General features: G+C 38.6%; 1 protein-coding gene across 1 annotated transcript; it reads right to left on the bottom strand.

Annotated features, from left to right (window-relative positions):
- Positions 1 to 2,045: 2,045 nt before the first annotated feature.
- Positions 2,046 to 14,483, bottom strand: LOC133853887 (uncharacterized). Its single transcript, XM_062289907.1, has 6 exons — positions 13,964 to 14,483; positions 13,592 to 13,716; positions 12,115 to 12,224; positions 8,006 to 8,160; positions 7,805 to 7,879; positions 2,046 to 2,524 (listed from the first exon to the last, which is right to left on the bottom strand). Exons 1-6 carry the CDS (start codon positions 14,481 to 14,483, stop codon positions 2,046 to 2,048), a joined length of 1,464 nt encoding a protein of 487 aa, XP_062145891.1.
- Positions 14,484 to 14,832: the final 349 nt, after the last annotated feature.

Here is a 14,832-nt window from a genome sequence, read left to right as displayed (position 1 = left end):
GACTTTGTAAAGTCTTAATGTAGTCTAGAAATTCCTTCTTGATGCTTATGACCCTGATCTTGCCATAATAAGGCCCTTTCCATATCAGAGAAATAAACACTGAATATTTGAAGACTCTGAACTGGCACGGCATCCCTATGAAATCAGCAACATTACATGATAGTGATTTTGTCCAACAGAATGCAGCAAACACAAAAACTAATAGTGCAGAATCTTCTAGAAGACCTCTAAATAGCTGAATCTCTGTTTAAATGCATCATTACATAGAAGTGATTTTGTCCAACAAAATGCAGCCAACACAAAAACTAATAGTTTGGTAAGTTTTCTATGTGTTCAAGTGTTCCATAAGTGATTTCTAAGATATATTTGATGTTAATGTGATGTCTAAAATATAAAACACAAAAGAAATAAGGTTGAAAGGAAAAGAATTCAAGAAAATGACCTAAAAGAACACAAATACCTCTCTTTGATCTTATTTGATATTATTGTGAATTTTATGAAATTGTGGATATATATGTATATTATTCTCGTTTTATTTTAACCTTGTGATGGTCTAGATCATCATAGGTAATTTTTATTACTTGTGTATTTATTATATAGCATTCTATATTAATTGCTAAGAATTATGTTTGAGCATTATGTCACCATGTTTCGGTGCTTAACCATGAATCAAAGTAATGATTTTAATTGATTTAATGACTTTTGTAAAATAGTGAATATATTCTTGTTAATATATATATTTATCTATTTTATCATTATTGCATTCCTGCAAAGCGACTCTGCCGTCTGATTTCCCTATCCCTTTGCACACTTATCTTAGCATTTGTATTCCTGCAAGGAGGCTCTGCCACCTGATTACCCTACCCCTTGCATCATAATATCATTATATATATATATATATATACCCTGGATTGATGAATATATTATCTTCTTTGTTTATATTTGTTACAAAAAACGAGCTAAGAAACTACACCAATGAGAGTAAGTATGGATGTACTTACTGAGGATGATTCTACGTTTCATTAGGATTTGTGGTATGTGTTCATTGCATGGGTGTTTGTTCATGCATTTCATGTTATGTCCAATTAATAAAATGGCTGAGGAGATAGCCATCAACAAGATGATGTAGTAGCAAGTGGAAGTAAGTCTAATCAGTGGACCCAAGGGGTTCAAAGTGACCCAGAGGTGTCTGAAGGCCTAATATATAACTAATGCTGGGACCAATAGGATTCTAGTAAAAACTGGTAAGACTTTAAGTGTGAGGCAATGGACATGAACGGGTTTAGATGACCTAGAACGAGAGGTTTGAAGAAAGATGATCATAAAACACAGACTAAATGGTTACTACAACGCATACTCATACAACCTTTGCATTTGTATTTTTTATGAACTGTTATTAACTTGATGGTAACTTAGTTATGAAAATGGATGACTCACTTATTTGTCTATGTAAATATGATGACGTCATATTTGCATAGTTATTGATGCAGATATGGAAAATGAAGGCATGGACCCATATGCCCGTTTTGATGGTTTTTGAAACCATCAACGAACTATTATGTGCTAGTTTAGAAATTACAAGTTGTATTTATGTGTGTTTTGTTTTATGGCATGTAAATATTTATAACGATGTCATGTTTGGCATGTTTTATGTTATATGCTTATGTGCCATCTGTGGCACTAATTTTGATGCACCTAGTGTGCATATGGCAAGTAAAGATAAACCTAAGTAGCTTTTAATAAATGTATCGAGGCAGGGGTGGAGCCAGGAATTAATTGGTGGGGGGCCCGAACCTAAATAAATAAATATGTATATATAGCCCTTCTATATGTGAACCCGCTTGTAAAATAAAAGAAAACAAGTCTTAAACAGTTAAACTTAACTTCGTACTAAATCATAAGTTATAATTGTATACAAAAGTTACATGTCTATAAAATCATATTTAAAAATAACTTTTCTTCCGAATACAAAAGCGTTCTAGTTTGCTATAGAAATGTACAAAAAAAAATCCAAAAAAGAACTTCATATCTCATTCGAATTGAACTCAACGTCGCCGGTCTTTTATGGAATAAAATTCATCCATTATCATCTCTCTCGTGAAATCCTTAGCAATTTCTTTCTCGATATAAACTAACAAATTATCTGCTAGAAACTCATCTTCCATTCTACTACATAATCTAGTTTTTACAAGTTTCATGGTAGAAAAGGCTCGTTCAGTAGTAGCGGTAGAAACATGGAGAGTCAACACTAGACGAATCAAACAGTCAATCAAATTATAAATCTTCGATTTTCCTGAAATTGCTAATCCTCTGCACAACTCAGATAAAGTGGACATATTCTGAAAATCTGAATGTTTTGGCACATCAAGCTTATAATGATCCAATTGAAATCTCAAAATGACTTTCTCTTGCTCAGTAAAATCTTGAGGATAGAACTTCTCAATTAATCTGAATATATCATCGATCTTAAATGATTTGTATGCATCTAGAGGGCTTAAAGCGACACTAAGACGAAGAAGTTCCACTGCATGCACACTAAATCTATTATCCAGTTCTTACAATTGGAAGTCTATTGCAGCAATAAACACATCAATTCTAAAATGATGCTCCATTGTTGTAACGCCCCGCTTTTACAAAAAGCGTAAGTAAATTTTTTTTCGATTTCCACGTGACATTACTAACTCATCAGAGTTATAAATTAGCAGCGGAATATAACTTTTCTTTAACAATGACACATTAGAGCCGACTAAATAACCACATTATAAAAATAATAACATTTTGTTCTGATATAATAATTACATTCAAAATAATAACATATGTGCCACATGCGGCACTTAATAAACACATAACTACTGTTTTCTCCAAATAACGATTATATGCTAAAAGTCTCGTCTTTAAGCTACTTCCTTTATTCTTGCAAAAACTCGCATGTGATTTTGGTTAACACCACAATCTCATGCTGTGGCCGAGTGAGTCAACGGTCCTCGACCACAGTGATACACTGATTTATTTAACCATATGCAATGCAATCAAATGATGACAGTTATATCCACATACATTTAATCACATTCATTTATCTGCTTTAACTCTTTATTTACTTAAGTCATATACTTGCTTACTGGTTCTTAGGGCCTTGTGTCCGACTGTGAGCCTTGTGCTCGCCAGTCTACTACGGGGCCTTGTGCTCCCACTGTGGGCCTTGTGCCCGCCAGCTTATCATCTTTATGGAGACTTGTGCTCCCTCTGTGGGCCTTGTGCCTGCCAGCTTATTATCATTATTCCTTCAACCTTTGGTTTATCTGTCGGTCTTATCAGTGATTTGATGCCTTGGTACCTAAACTTCGGTTTACCCGTTGGTCTTAGTCAATTGCTTGACGCCTTGGTACGTAAACCTCAGTTCATCCGTTGGTCTCCTCAATCACTGACGCCTTGGTACCTAAACCTCCGGTCTTTTTATTAACCCATTCATAACTCATAACTTTATCATGTAAACAACATCATACGCATAATTCCAACCAAAACATGATAAACATATGAAATGCCAAACCATTTGCATACATTTAAATAAAACAGCAATCACTTGTTATTAAAGACTAAACCACACGTATCATCCTCAGTGAGTAAGAAATACTCACAGTAATTCTTCTGGCTTCAGGAAAGCATTTACAAATAAATATTCTCTGCAATATAATTTAATATAAAGAATAATAGATTAATATAATTTACTAAAAATACCTTTTAACTTTATTCTCATTTCTAAACTTTAAACCTTAACATAATTTCCTATTTTCGCTTGAGCATAACCTCGACATATAAAATTGGTCCAACTACATTATATTCTTATGTCGTTTTCCCTCTCGTAATGATCAGAGTTAGAATAACCCATAGATTAATATTAAATCTTACGCTTAAAATTTGTATCACTAGACTTAAGATTTAGCAATTTTGAATCTTCCCTTAATATAAACTTTGTATGATATTAGGTTTATGAATTTCGAGGACGAAATTCTGTTAAGGGGGGAGGGATGTAATACCCCGTATTTTAAGATATTAAATAAAATATCTTAAAATATGATTTAAGACCTAATAATATAAATAGAATAAATATGAATATTTATTAGGTAAATCTTCATCAATCTTTTTATTCATCAATTTTTAAGTATAAATGTTTATAAGATTAAATATTTACTAGAAGTATAATAATGGGTCTAATTTATTAAAGAGATTTAAATAAAATAAAATTCGGATGAACAGTATGTCAATCGATCCCCCAAAATTGTCGATTGATCCACATACTATTCATGTCGAAGTGGGTTGATCGACTATTTTGGTTGATCGATCGACATACTGTTCATCCGAATTTTATTTTATTTAAATCTCTTTAATAAATTAGACCCATTATTATACTTCTAGTAAATATTTAATCTTATAAACATTTATACTTAAAATTGATGAATAAAAAGATTAATGAATATTTATCTAATAAATATTCCATATTTATTCTATTTATACTATTAGGTCTTAAATCATATTTTAAGATATTTTATTTAATATCTTAAAATACGGGGTTTTACAATTGTCATGAAAGATTCTTCATTTTGGGGACATGATCTACCTCGAGCTCTAATGTAACGAGCATTCAAATCAGGAACATCAATTTCATTTTTTTCACAAAATGATTTAACCGTATGAAGCAAAGACTCCCACTCTTCATTTCTCAAATTCTAAAGAAGTGATTTTGTAGTTGAAACCACTTTCATGGCATTTAAAATGTCTTGAGAATTTTGTTGCAAAGCTTGACAAAGACAATTAGTAAATCCCATAATCTCTTTCATCAAATGCAATATCAAAACAAATTCAAATGATGTTAATACCATATAAGCCGCTTCAGCGTCACCACGTTGAGAATAGTTGGTTCCCACCTTTGAGATAGTATCAAGAACTGAACAAGTTGCACGAAACATTCTTATCATGCTACAAATAGAATCAAAATGAGAAGACCATCAAGTATCTATAAGTCGTTGCAAAGTACCAATTTGGTTTGCGCCCCTTCCAGTCTCAATTTCATTAGAAGCAATCATACTTTCTGAAAATTGAAATTGACTTCTAAAAACAAAGTGTGTGCAACAAGTGTCAACAAAAATTAAGCACAGCGGAAAATAAAAGACACAGATTTTTGTTGATGAAGTGGAACTCAATCAAGAGAAAAACCACTCCGGGGCAGCCAAACCCAGGAATTCCACTATTCAGAAGACAAAGCTAGATACAAGATAGTAACACTCACATTAACCCGATGCAGTGGTCGTACCTTGCTCTCTACGTGTAACCCAACACGAACGCTTCCCAACCAGGTCTCCTACCTGAAGGGGTATTCAATGGAATTCCTTACCTTAAAGCCGACCTCTAAGATAGACTTCAGTTGTAGCGCAGCACACTTGTAACAGCTTCAGAAGGATCTTGAACTTCTCTGAGCTCTTGTGGAATTCAATACCGAATTCTTGCAGTTCTCAATTCCCAGGGGCCTCTATTTATAGGCTGAGGTGCAAAATGGGCGACTGCTGTAATATGTACGGACACAGTCCGGACGGTGAACCTGGGCAGTCCGGACGGACAACTGTACGACAGGATTTTTTGAAAATTTCGCTGAAAATGTTTCCTGTTTAAGACCTGCATCTGGACGGTGAGACATTGACATCCGGACAATCGCACGTCCGCTGCAAGTAATTTCCATATAAGGCTTAACGCGTCCGGACCAAGGGGAATGAACGTCCGGACGGCAATTCTTCAACATGCAATTTCCATATTAGATGCATGCGTGTCCGAACCAATGCTGACTGACGTCCGGACGGTGATATTTGAATTGCGATTCTTACCTTATGTATGAGTGTGTCAGGAGGGTAAACCACGTCGTCCGAACGGTGTATCAATCTTCCCATATTCTGAACTTGGAAAGAATCTGAAGCTAATCGATCACTGATGGACATCTGGACGGGCTGTTGAGAGGTCCGGATGGATGCAAGCTAAACAGAAACTTCTCGACTCAGTGGAGGGTCTGGACGGAAAAGATATGTCGTCCGGACGGATGATGTTGGTCTGTCTGGCATCCGGTCGGGATGAACACGTCATCCGGACGGATGGAACAGTGGACAGATGGGCGTCCGGATGAGATGACACGTCGTCCGAACGGCTGATAGGGAATCTGAAATCATCTATCTTTTTCGTAGTGCAGAGTCTTCTGAAAATGCTCTGACATGTGGAATCCATGTTTACAGCATCTTTACACTTAAGTGATTTTGTCCAAACACAGGATGAGGCCAAAATACTAACAAACTCCCCATTTGGCCATTCTGGGACAAAACTCACTTGACCGGTTTGGAAATACATTCCCGGTCCAAAAATAATAATTACTCCCCCTTTTTGTCATAAAGGGACAAAGGGTAAAACAGAGTAATAAAAACCAACTATCATGAAAATTACTCTCCCTAACGGTCTCAGAAGGACCCGGGAAATAGAGTAATATAAGTCAACCAGTTTTACAAACAAAAGGGAAGAAAGCATCAAGCTGAATGGAAGAAGAAGAAAAACAGCATGGATAGGTCCTTCACAAGTATAAGAGCTCATGCATGTATCCCTGTCTTGAGAAATTAGACACAAGGCATGTCAAAATTATACAAACATATAGTTGATAGACAAGAATAAGATAGGCACAGATTCCCTTGCAACTCGAGTAACGAAAGTAGCACTATTGCTCATGCAATGTGTAGGTGTGTGGAGACCTTTTCCCATAAGGTATAACTTTCAATATTTTGACCAATAGCAACTAGATTTTCTTAGACAGGAGAGAAAATAAATGGAAGACAGACCAAAAGTCAAACCTCACTAGGGCCTAACCACCCTCATCTGATACACTCCCCCTGAGATGCAGCACCTAAATGATTTACTTGTACCATGAAGGACAACGTAAATGTTTTACTTCCACGTAGAGGGCAAGGCATAAAGCAAATGTAGCACATAAGTAGTGACTATAAAAACACAAATCATATGATTAACTGCTTGTTTCTTACGGTGCTGCAAACTAAAGGGAATGCCAGAGTTTATGGGTGCTAGGTTCAACTAATATGTGGTCAATTTGGTCATCTTAACAAAAACTTCTTCTCTTATCCAGAATTTCTAGAAACAACAGGTCAGAGAAGGAAAGACGTACCTTATAGGGAAGTCGGAGATAGTGCACATTTTTCATCGCATGAGGAAAATAAGCTATCAATCAAAACAAGTGAGCAGAAAACCTTTGCATATGTCAGAATTGTGTTTTCAACCATATGTAAGAAAAATTCATCAATGCATAGTGAACTAATAATCCAAGAAAGAAATGCATGAGAGAGCTGACATACTTTAGAAGGTACCAACCTGCTACAAATTTTTTTTTTTTTTTAATTTTTTTTTTTTAATTTTTTTATTACAACATCATGTTGGCAAGAAGCTTATCCCAGCATGGAACATCATGTCTAGGACATGGCACACACACCAATGGCTTTTCGAAGGGACTCAAACCTGCTACTATCTAGAGGTTTGGTAAGAATATCAGCCAATTGGTTTTCAGTGGGGATGAATGAGAGTGAGACTACCTCGGATTCCACAAGATCACGTAAGAAGTGATGTCTGATGTCGATGTGCTTGGTCCGAGAATGCTGAACGGGGTTCTTGGAAATATTGATAGCACTAGTATTATAACAGTTGATAATCATAGTATCTTGAGAGAATCTGTAGTCCCCCAGCATTGTCTTCATCCACAGTAATTGGGTACAGCAGCTACCAGCAGCAATATACTTAGCCTCAGCAGTGGAGAGGGATATAGAAGCTTGTTTCTTGCTTATCCAAGCTATAAGATTGTTCCCCACATAAAAACATCCTCCTGAAGTGCTCTTTCTATCATCAGCATTTCCAGCCCAGTTTGCATCAGAGTATCCTGCAACCACAAGATTTGTTTCTCTAGAATACCAAATACCATAGAGAAGGGTATCATTGACATAACTGATGATACGCTTGACTGCAGTGAGATGTGATTCCTTCGGATTTGCTTGAAAGCGAGCACAAACTCCCACACTGAAAGCAATGTCTGATCTGCTGGTTGTAAGATACAGAAGACTCCCTATCATGCTCCTGTAAAAGGATGGATCAATAGATTTTCCTGAAAGATCACTGCTAATCTTGACACTGGTGCTCATGGGAGTGCGAGCACGACTCTTTCCATCCAAACCAACTCGTTTGACCAGATCCTTAGCACACTTAGACTGAGAGATGATGATGCCTTCAGCAGTTTACTTAACTTGAAGGCTAAGGAAGTAGTTCAGCTCACCAATCATGCTCATTTCAAATTCCTGCTTCATTTCCTCAGAGAACTCATGGGCAAGAGAGTCTAAAGTAGCTCCAAAAATGATCTCATCTACATAAATTTGAGAGATGAGTTTGTGAGTACCTTGTTGCCTGATAAACAGGGTTCGAATAGCTTGTCCCCTTGTGAACCCTTTAGCCAGGAGATAAGTGGTGAGACGCTCATACCATGCTCAAGGGGCCTGCTTAAGCCCATATAATGCCTTCTTCAGTTTGTACACATGATGGGGGCGATGAGGGTCTTGAAAGCCCTTTGGTTGTTCTACATAAACTTCTTCTTGAAGAATACCGTTCAGAAAAGCACTCTTTACATCTGAAAAACTGAAATGACTTCTAAAAATAAAGTGTGTGCATAAGTGTCAACAAAAATTAAAGTACAGCGGAAAGTAAATGACACACAGATTTTTTGTTGACGAAGTGGAAACTCAGTTAAGAGAAAAACCACTCCGGGGCAGCGAAACCCAGGAATTTCACTATTTAGAAGACATAGCTAGATACAAGACAGTAACACTCACATGTACCGATGTAGTGGTCGTACCTTGATCTCTGACGTGTAACCCAACATGAACGCTTCCCAACCAGGTTCTCCTACCTGAAGGGGTCTTCAATGGAACTCCTTACCTTAGAGCCGACCTCTAAGATAGACTTCGATTTATAGCACAACACACTTGTAAAACGGCTTCAGAGGGATTGATGACTTCTCTGAGCTCTAATGGAATTCACACCGAATTCTTGCAGTTCTCAGTGCCCAGGGGCCTCTATTTATAGGCTGGGGGCTCAAATGAGCGTCAGGAAAAATATACCTGGGCATCGTCCAGACGGTGGACATAGGCCATCCGGACGGACAACTGTGCGACAAGATTTTCTGAAAAATTCACGGAGAAATCTTTCTTGTTTAAGGACATCGTCCGGACGGGATGGCACATCGTTCGGATGGTCGCACGTCCACTGCAAGTAATTTCCTTATAAGGCTCTCTAGCGTCTGGACCATGGGGGATGAGCGTCCAGACGGCTGTTCTTCAACACGCAATTTCCATATCGGTAATGCATGCGTCCGGACCTTGGGGGATGAGCGTCCGGATGGCTATTCTTCAACACGCAATTTCCATATCGGTAATGCGCGCGTCCGAACCATGATAGGCAGTCGTCCAGACGGTTGAAGTCGAATCGGCAATTTCCTTCTTTGATGGACGCGCATTTGGACCACAGTTGTCAGACGTCCGGACAGTCATATTTGAATTGTGATTCTTGCCTTACGGAGGCGTGCGTCCGGACGGGATACCACATCGTCCGGACGGTTGATTGATCTTCCCTTTCTTGGAACTTGGAAAGAAATCAGAAACTGATCGAGTACTGGGAGGCGTCTGGACGTGCTGCTGAAACGTCCGGACGGATGCAAGCTGGCACAAAAACTTGTCGATACAGTATGGGGTCCGGATGGAATCTTCGTCCGGACGGATGATGCTGGTCTGTCTGGCGTCCGGACTGGATGACACGTCGTCCGGACGGATGGAACAGTGGATAGATGGGCGTCCGGACGGGATGGCTCGATCGTCCGAACGGCTGACAGGGAACTTGAATTCTTCTGACTTGCAGACTCTGAATAGTTGAATGTCTGTTTACAGCATCTTTACCCTTAATTGATTTTGTCCAAACACAGAATGAGGCCAAAATACTAACAACATCCATCTGGTATAGCTTGAACCCAAGATGACAAGCAATGGAGAGCAAAATTCTGATGGATTCTTACCTGGCAACTGGAGCAAAGGTTTCATCGAAGTCTATTCCCTCTATCTGAGTATATCCCTGGGCAACAAGGCGAGCTTTATTCCTAACCACAGTGCCATGCTCATCTGTTTTATTCTTGAAGATCCACTTAGTGCCAATGATGTTATGTTCAGCAGGACAGGAACCAAGGTCCAAACATCATTTCTAGTGAATTGATGGAGCTCATCATGCATGGCAGACACCCATTCTTCATCCTGTAGAGCTTCATCAACTTTCTTGGGTTCTGACTGAGCAAGGTAGCAGCTGTAGGAAACTTGATTGGCTACTTCACTATTGGGCTGAATGACCCTGCTTCTTAGCCTACGCCCTTCATTTATGGTTCCGAGGAGCTACTGAAGAGGATGATTGTGCTTTACCCATGCTTGCTTAGGCTGATTAGCAGAAATATCCTCATCTTCGGAAGTACAAGAGGTGGTGTCTGAAGCTGTGGGAGAGGGAGATTTCTCTAGAGACATGTTCGGAGAAGACTTAGTACAATCAGCTTGAGCTGGCTCCACTGTATTTAGCTGACTTTCTTCGCTGCTGCTTGGTCTCTCATCTTCTTCATCATCAACAACCACATTTATGGATTCCATCACAGTCTCTGTCCTTTTATTGAAGACCTTGTAGGCACGACTGTTTGTGGAGTATCCTAGGAATATACCTTCATCACTCTTGGAATCAAACTTCCCAAGATTCTCCCTGTCACGAAGGGTATAGCATTTACTTCCAAAAGTTTTGAAATACTTTACAGTGGGTTTCTTACCTCACCAAATTTCATAGGAAGTTTTGTTTGTTTCAGGCATCAAGTATACTCTGTTGATAATGTGGCATGCAGTATTAACTGCTTCTCCCCAGAAATGTTGACCAAGATTCCTTGAGTGGATCATCACACGAGCCATCTCCTAAATAACCCTGTTCTTTCTTTCAACAACTCCATTTTGCTGAGGAGTGATAGGAGAGGAAAATTCCTGCTTGATTCTGTATAAGAGACAGAATTCTTCGAATTTGGAATTTTCAAATTCTCTTCCATGATCATTGCGGATTCTCATAATCTGGCAGTTTTGCTCAACTTGAATCTTCTTGAATAAATGTTGAGCTACATCAAAAGCATCAAATTTTTCCCGAAGGGGGATAGCCCAAGAGTATCAAGAGAAATCATCCATAATAACTAGAATATATCTTTTCCCACCTAGACTAGCAGTTCTAGTGGGACCCATGAGATCCATGTGCAGCAATTCTAAATTTTTTGAAGTATGAATACCTGAGGTCTTTTTATGGGCTGCCCAAATCTGTTTCCCCAGTTAACAAGCACCACAGATTCTTTTCCCAGTCTTCTCCATTTTGGGTAGATCTTTAACAATTTCTCTGCCAGCAATTTTTAACATATCGGAGAAATTTAAATGTCCTAACCTTCGATGCCACAGCTCACTGTCATCTATGGTTGCTTTATTGCAGAAGATCTGAGGATCTGTAGTGAGACCAGGAAGACCATAACAGTTGTCAGCAGTTTTTTCTCCCCCCATAAGCCATCTACCACTGCTGTCAAATAGATTGCATTCCATTTTGGAGAGTTGCACCACTAAGTCATTGTCACAAAATTGGCTAATGCTGAGAAGATTTGCCTTGAGCCTTTCTACGTACAAAGCTTCCAGGGATGCCCCGAGACCTGGAATATCAATGATTCCTTTTCCAATAACTTTGGATTGACTCCCATCTCCATAGGTGATCTGTCCACCTTTGCCCATCTGAACTTCTTTCAGTAACGTCTTGTCACCTGTCATGTGCTTAGAACAACCACTATCCAAATACCACAAACAAGTATAAAGAATTTTCAGTGCAGTATGAGAAACTAAACACAAATTATCTTCCTTTTTGACCCAGACTTGTTTGGAAGTTTTCTTATGATTATTTACCAGGACAGATCTTTGCTCATTAGGGGTGAGGCATGCTAACTTCCCACTAATGAGATTAACTTGATCACTTAACATTTTGACTTGTTCTGCAAAACCTGGTTCATCTTTTTTAGTGGCAAGAGTGTTGTTCCTAGGTTTTTGGGACCTAATCTGGAAACAATTAGGGCGTATATGACCAGTAACACCACAGTGATGACATGTAGGTATAGACTAATTTACCCATTTACTCCCACAGATAGATTGAGTATGAGACATAATAGGCTTAACAAACATGGTTCTATGAACAGACATATCATGAGAAATAGAAGCAACTTTATGCATACTCAAATTAGACATTATAGAAGTCAAAGAAATAACACTCAAGAAATTTAATCTTCTCAGAGTGTACCAAGCTCTAATACCAATTGAAAATTGAAATTGACTTCTAAAAACAAAGTGTGTGCAACAAGTGTCAACAAAAATTAAGCACAGTGGAAAATAAAAGACACACAAATTTTTGTTGACGAAGTGGAAACTCAATCAAGAGAAAAACCACTCCGAGGAAGCCAAACCCAGGAATTTTACTATTCAGAAGACAAAGCTAGATACAAGATAGTAACACTCACATTAACCCGATGCAGTGGTCGTACCTTGCTCTCTGATGTGTAACCCAACACGAACGCTTCCCAACCAGGTCTCCTACTTGAAGGGGTCTTCAATGGAATTCCTTACCTTAGAGCGGACCTCTAAGATAGACTTCAGTTATAGCGCAACACACTTGTAACGGCTTCAGAGGGATCTTGAACTTCTCTGAGCTCTTGTGGAATTCAATATCGAATTCTTGCAGTTCTCAATGCCCAGGGGCCTCTATTTATAGGCTGAGATGCAGAATGGGCGACTGCTGTAATATGTACGGACGCCGTCCGGACGAACAACTGTGCGAAAGGATTTTTCAAAATTTTGCTGAAAATCTTTCCTGTTTAAGACCTGCGTTCGGACGGTCTCACGTCCGCTGCAAGTAATTTCCATATAAGGCTTAGCGCGTCCAGACTAAGGGAGATGAACATCCAGACGGCAATTCTTCAACACACAATTTCCATATCTGCTATACGTGTGTCCGGACCAAGAGAGGCAGACATCCGGACGGTTGAAGTCGAATCGGCAATTTCCATATTAGATGCATGCACGTCCAGACCAATGCTGACTGACGTCCAGACGGTGATATTTGAATTGCGATTCTTGCCTTATGTATGAGTGCGTCCGGACGGTAAACCACGTCGTCTGGACGGTGCATCAATCTTCCCATATTCTGAACTTGGAAAGAATCTAAAGCTGATCGATCAACGATGGAAGTCCGGATGGGCTGCTGAAAGGTCCGAACGTATGCAAGCTGGACGGCTGACAGGGAATCTGAAATCTTCTATCTTTTTCGCAGTGCAAAGTCTTCTGAAATTGCTCTGACAAGTGGAATCCCTGTTTACAGCATCTTTACATATAAGTGATTTTGTCCAAACACAGAATGAGGCCAAAATACTAACACTTTCAATCTCTGCAACTTGAGTAGATTGGAATTCATCATTGCGTTTTGAAGAACCAACAACAATGTTGATAGTAAAATTCAAATTCTCAAAGAGCTGATGAACAGATTTTGCTTCTCTATATGCTGCAACCAAAGCTAATTGTAGCTTATGAGCAAAGCAATGCACGTAATATGCATATGGACATTCTCTAAGAAATAAAGGTTGTAGCCCATTCCATTCACCACACATCTACCTCCATCATATCCCTGACCTCGAATAGTCTGAATTTTAAGGTCGTTACAAGAAAGGACATCACATATCTTCTTTTTTAAAGTTAATGCAGTAGATCTTTGACATGGCCAATAAGAAAGAATCTCTCTCGAATAAAACCATCTTTATCAACAAATCTCAAAATGATTGCCATTTGCTCCCTTTTTGACTCATCCCGAGCTTCGTCAACAAGAATGCAAAATTTAGCATCCCCAATTTCTTTACGAATCACATCTCGCACTTTAGTTGCAAAGATACGCAAAATTTCTTTTTGAATTTGGGGTGATGTATATTTGGCATTCCATGGAGCATTTGTCAACACAACTCCATCAACTTTATCATTAAAAATTGCTAGTAACTTTATCAATTCAATGAAGTTACCTTGATTTTTTGAGTCGGAGCTTTCATCATGACCTCTAAATGCACATGCTTGGAATGCTAGCCATGTAACACTATCTATTGAGGTTTTGAGCCGCAATCGATTATTCTCTATATCCTGTGATGACTGCTTTTCAATCAACTTGACAATATGCCGTGAATAATTCTTCAGATCTTCACAACATTTCACAGTAATTTTCTGTGGTGAATTTGGATCTGTCCCCACATGCCCCATTAAAGGACATTTCATTCCATCGTTCATCTTTTTCTAACTCCTAAAACCTTTCACTTTAAATGCATCTGATCTCGAACGGCCTGTTGATTTCTTAGCAAAAATGTAACATGAATTACAAAAGATGGCATCCTTTGATTCCGAATACTCCAACCAACTTGACTATGTCTAAAACCAAGAAGCTTGAAATCGATGAGGATGATTCTCCGATCCTAAAGGTGGATATTCAGTAGGTAAAAGAATAGGTTGACATGGTCCAGCTCTAAGATAAGCACGTCGCATTTCATCTTGTAAGTTTATAGGATATTCCCATATTTGAGGACGTTTCCCTTGATCACGTTGCAAAATGGTGGCATCAATTTCTTCAGGAAGGATTCTT

Source organism: Alnus glutinosa, chromosome 13 (genome assembly GCF_958979055.1).
Source record: "Alnus glutinosa chromosome 13, dhAlnGlut1.1, whole genome shotgun sequence".
Classification (NCBI taxonomy): domain Eukaryota; kingdom Viridiplantae; phylum Streptophyta; class Magnoliopsida; order Fagales; family Betulaceae; genus Alnus; species Alnus glutinosa.
Note: the sequence above shows the minus strand (reverse complement) of the source record. Positions and strands in the feature narration are given on the sequence as shown.